The sequence below is a fragment of the Gymnogyps californianus genome, chromosome 1, assembly GCF_018139145.2.
Source record: "Gymnogyps californianus isolate 813 chromosome 1, ASM1813914v2, whole genome shotgun sequence".
NCBI lineage: Eukaryota > Metazoa > Chordata > Aves > Accipitriformes > Cathartidae > Gymnogyps > Gymnogyps californianus.
In genome coordinates, this window is record NC_059471.1 from 33,334,628 (window position 1) to 33,340,131 (window position 5,504).

At 41.7% G+C, this 5,504-nt stretch overlaps 1 protein-coding gene across 1 annotated transcript; it reads left to right on the forward strand.

Annotated features, from left to right (window-relative positions):
* Positions 1-1,598: 1,598 nt before the first annotated feature.
* On the forward strand, positions 1,599-5,228 carry LOC127029539 (lactose-binding lectin l-2-like). The gene is given in 7 exon segments (XM_050915185.1): positions 1,599-1,788; positions 1,791-1,822; positions 3,576-3,713; positions 4,716-4,768; positions 4,770-4,843; positions 5,127-5,197; positions 5,199-5,228. Coding segments are annotated over 7 exon segments (588 nt in total).
* The last annotated feature ends 276 nt before the right edge of the window (positions 5,229-5,504 follow it).

Below are 5,504 nucleotides of genomic sequence, written 5' to 3' on the forward strand. Positions count from 1 at the left end.
GACTGGTTTTGACTCTGTTGCCAGCACAGACCCGCTTTGCAGTTACTAAGGCAGAAGATCTGAGGGGTTTTTTTATAGATTAAAATGAATTTAATGTTATCTTGACCTTTTCAGAAAAGTACTGAGGGGAGAGCAGAGGTTAGAGACACTCTGCGTGTGACCTTGCCCCAGCGCAAGCTTCTCTCTTGCAAAGCTCTGCAAACTGTCATTAAGTCCTATGATTTATCTGTCCAGACTAGATCCTGTGGTTTATCTGAGCCTATCTCTTAAACCCAGAAGCCAAGCAATTTCCATGACAGGGAGTCCCTGCATGAGGATGGGTTGCTTTAAGGGTCACAGGGGATGCCAAGAGAAGGTGGAGAGTTCCCCTGTGTGTTGTTGAAGTTGTATATGAGGAGAAACATATGACAGCCAGCCAAGGCAGAGCCAGTTGTGCAATCAACTTGGCTTGACTAGCCTTTGGCGGCATGACACTGTATCAGGGTAGAGAAACCATGACCTCTGTGTTGCACCCTGTCCTATCTTAGAGGAGAAAGGCTACGCAACATGCTGGCCATTTCTGTTGCAGAGCCATGAGCAGTTCTATACCTGACCCCACCGCTTGGGATGATCTGAGATCCCAAAGCACTCAGAGAGATCTGAAATTGTAATGCTGTGAGTCTCCTTTCAGGAAGCAGAAAAGAGAGAATGGGAGCAGGAGAATATTTATCGTACCTTCCTCCTCCTTTTTTGTCTGGACTCGTGCCAAGCACATCTGGCCAAAGAGAGGGGAAATGTGGTTTCCACAAGATGAAACTTTGAATGGATACAAGCAGTTTCTAAGGAGACCTGCTCTATAATTGTAGAGGAAATTACAAGCTGAATCATCTGTGGTTTGGGGAGAGAAATCAATGATATTTTGTAAGTTGAACCCAACTGTGCTGACTACATACCAAGAAGGAAACTGGAAAGAAATCAATTCCAAGAACTTTCAACAAAAATCCATCTTAATTCAGGTCTGACAGATCTGTTTTGTTCTCCTTCTCTAAAGCAACGTGATGCATCAGCCTGAAATCCCTATTACTATTGCAGAGACAGGCCCTCCCCAGCAAAGACGGACTAATACACTACAGTCCAGGCCTGCCAAACCACGTGCTGCCGAGCCTTGGGAATGCACAAAGGCCCGCACACCTTTCAGGGCTGGCCTGCCGAACCTGCTGGTGTCTCTCCAGGGGGAAGATCCAAAGCAGAATCCACCAACTGTGATGCATTGCACCACACATTGAAATGGATTGCTGAAGCACAGCTGCACCCGCTGCACCCTGTAATGACAGCAGCAAACTAATTCTGCTTATAACCAACCTAAATGGCATCTGATTCCTAAATTAGTGCTTTTCATATGCTGATGCTTTACACATTTTAACTTTTTTTTTTTTTGGAAGACAAGGGAAAAAAAGCAAGACCCTGAATATCTACTAGAATTTGCCCTTCATTTTGTAGTTTTACTTTACTGAATGTCCCTGTGGAATGCTGAACTCCGTTAAATCTGATGAGATAACAGGGAGATAATACTCGATCTTCTGGAAAGATGAGTGACACTTTCCTTTTGCGTTTATTCTATGTTTCTTTCTGGTGTTGAGAACTCCACAGTCAAACATTGCAATGCCTGGTTCTTGCCCCTAATCTTTGGCAGACTTAATCCTGCACATAGTGTAATTCCTAACCCATCTCACCAGGACTTACCTGCAAAACAGACCTGCCAAAATCTGTGTCAGAAAGGCTGGATTAGTTACAAAGGTCGCTGTTACTTACTCAGAAGAGAATGACGTGGACCCAAGCTGAGGTACTGGCTTCTTCAAAACAGGAGTATTCATAATTTCTTCTCTACTTCCCACAGCTGTCTTTCTTGTACCTTGTTGTGGTTTAACCCCAGCCGGCAACTAAGCACCATGCAGCCACTTGCTCACTCCCCCCCACCCAGTGGGATGGGGGAGAGAAGCAAAAAAACCCCAAACTTGTGGGTTGAGATAAAGACAGTTTAATAGGACAGAAAGGAAGAAAATAATAACAATCATAATAATAATAATAATTTAAAAGTTACAATAATAATAATAATAAAAGAATTAGAATACACAAAACGAGTGATGCACAATGCAATTGCTCACCATTCGCCAATGAATGCCCAGCCCGTTCCCGAGCAGCGATCCGCCCCTCCCAGCCAACTCCCCCCAGTTTATATACTGGGCATGACTTCATACGGTATGGAATATTCCTTTGGCCACTTTGGGTCAGCTGTCCTGGCTGTGTCCCCTCCCAACTTCTTGTGCCCCTCCAGCCTTCTTGCTGGCAGGGCATGAGAAGCTGAAAAATCCCTGACTTAGTATAAACACTACTTAGCAACAACTAAAACCATCAGTGTGTTATCAACATTATTCTCATACTAAAAACCACAAAACTGATGGGTTATAGTTGAGAGGTTTCTCCCTCTGCTTCCCACACGACACACAGCATGATGCCTGCGGGGCTGGACCTTTCTCTGATTTATCAAACCCCTTGTGAATAGTGAACACTTTTTCAACTTCACAAGAGATACTTGCTAAAAGACATTCTGACTTCACCTTGCCACCTGCTTAGATTATATCAGGTGAGCCCTGTAACTTGAAGCCCCGTACCAAAAATACTTGCTGTATCTTTCAGAAGCCAAACACAAATTCTTCCATAAATGTTTGCCTTGTGGTGCCATATTCCTTTTGAGCCATGCCCACAAGAGTATATGAAATTTAAATGCCTCAGGATGGTGAAGAGAAGAGTTTTCCCCTGAGCCTAAACACCAGTACAATGCGTGCTCTTGCTTCAAGGTACGGATGAAAGAGTATCCTTCCCTACCAAACGCAAAGGCAAACTCTTGAGGACCCAGTCTGTTTGGAGAGATCCAGAGTGGAGAACTGTCCCTGTCTATTCCATTCCCAAGCTAGCTGGGGACACAAGAAAGAAGCACTGTAAATAGCATCCTTTTGGACAAGTTCTTGTGATCTCTCCGTTTCTGCTCACCTGTCTTCTTACACTTCTTTTCACCGTAAGGTTCATTTTGCCTGAATTCAGCTGTCAAAAAGGTGGATGGACCTAGGCTGTGCTGTTCAATAGGGCCCTCCAGTGTCAGCCACTTCATCCTACCTCCCCTCAATGCCTTTCTTACACTGGGTGTATGACAGTCTGGAGATACCTCCTGTTCTCTACCGGCTGTACTGAAAGCCCATGTAATTGCTTGCACTACAGGCCCAACTTACAATCACAGAATAGCTGCTTGGATCCCACTGTTCAGGTTTTTGCTTTTTTTTTTGAGCAACCGTTCTCTCTGTTCCTCTCTTTTTCCATCTGTGATTTCCCTCCCTTTGAAAATGCAAGCTTTCCATGGATTTCCTTGTCACTTCACGTCATTGCCATTTCCATCAGATTTCCCCTTCTTGGACTTTCTTTTAGGGCCCTGTCCCTTTCTAATCCCCAATCATTTGTTCCACACTTTTCTTTGCGTACCTCTTATTCACAAAGCTCTAGCCATTTCACATCTCCTATGTTTAACCCTCTCTACTGTGCAGAAAACCTGCTGGACTGAAAGAGCAGGAGGTCACCTAACTAGCATCACCAGTGGAGATGAGAATGAATTCCTTTGTAAACTTGCTCAGGGACAGAAGGAAACCCAGTTCTGGACAGGGGGAACTTACCAAAAGACAAGTGTTCCATGACCAGAAATGAAAACAAACACCAGCTGAAAGAACTTTATGACTCAACTGATCAAAAAATTCTACTATAAAAAATGCTTTTGTTTTCAAGTGTATAGTTTCTCTTTGTAGCCATGGAAATTCTTTTCAGTCTCAGCAAAACTAAGGAGTTATCAAAAACTTATATTTTTTTATCTTTCAGTGGTTTTGTGGGGTGGGAATAGGGGAAGATGGGAGTTTTAGGAAAAAAAAGTTGAAGTAATAAACTCTGATTCTGAAACATCATATTCCATTTATATCTTCTAAAGAAGGAATGTTGAGGTACAAATTTCAAAGAAGATGGATGGTGGATAATAAGTTCTCTATTTAATCTCTGTTTGGCAGAATGTCAGGTCACTAGACTAGACTTGGTGTTATAAAAAGCTTGCATGAATATCTTCTTTCAGATTCTTTTAGTGAATTCATTCAGCACGTCTTCCTACTTCCAAGTATTCCAGCCAATGAATCTACTGGAGCTATTGCTGATATGGTGAAGTTAGAATTAGCATTGTAGAATAGTAAAAGCAAGTGAATTTCAGATTTGTAAATGCATCTTGGAAGTAGAAACTTGATTCTGTAAGTTTTACCCATGTAACAGGGCACAGCAATGACCTGTGTGTCCATCCTGAACATCTCAAATTCTGAATGTCACCTACCTGCAATGAATTACTCATGAGTGCTATAGTCTATTCTGAATAACAAATATATTCAAGAAAATTACAATTTATTTGAGGACAATTCATGAAGAGAGGATGAGGTGAAATTAATCTAATATGGAATTAAAAATGAATTATTCATGCAGCTCTACAGGACAATGATATCCCCACAAGTGATAACTGTATCGACATCCATGTGGAAGAGGGCCCTCATTCAGTCGTTCTTCCATCCCAGCAAATATAAGTGTACCAAACTGCTTTCAGAATTTAACAGCAGCCTGTGGTTTCTGTTAAGCTTCTTGAGTTATTTTTTTGCCTGCAGGGGTCATTTTTGAAATGGAGTGATGGATTTCTGACAACCCTCATCCAGAGGCCTCCTTTTCAGATCTGTTGGAGGACTAGTTAACAGTCTGTTTAACATAAAAATTTGCCTGACCTTGAATATTGGAGTTAAGAAAAACCTTGAAAGATTTATGATTCACATAGTTTACCTTGCTCTTGAACCTCTGCTATCCCTGTGGGATGAGTATTTCCAGGATTAGCTGGAGAAAACATCATCTTATTAAAATGTTGCCCAAAGCTGCAAAGTACATACTATGGAAACACAAATTAAAAGAAAACTGGATTTCCAGAGACTGAGCTGAGACTGAACAATTTCATGTCAGGAGTGAAACAGTTCCCTTTTCACGTCTTCGTGTTTTCCTTTGTGGTCTCTTTTTGTCTTTGTTTCCAAGCAGGGGTGAATGGGACCGATCTCCCTGCAGCAAGCAGCTACCATTCATCTGCGTTTACAAACCAAAACTGATGCACCCTTAACCTGTCATTGAACCACTGATGAAACCTGACTGACTGCTGCGGGACTTGGAATAGAGTTCAGCTGCAATCCATTAGTGCAGAAAAATCTTTTGCATGGAAAAATCAGGATCTTATACTAAAAAAGCAGAGCTATTATAGCATGACACTTTTCTGTTCTGTTTGCATTATTGTGGCAATGTTCTTGTAGACTATATTTAAAATGATGCTAAAAAAATAAATTCTGATTAGATTTGAATGCTTGATGAAATCAGCATACAATTTAGATTTTCCACAGGGTGTACAAGAATATTCATAA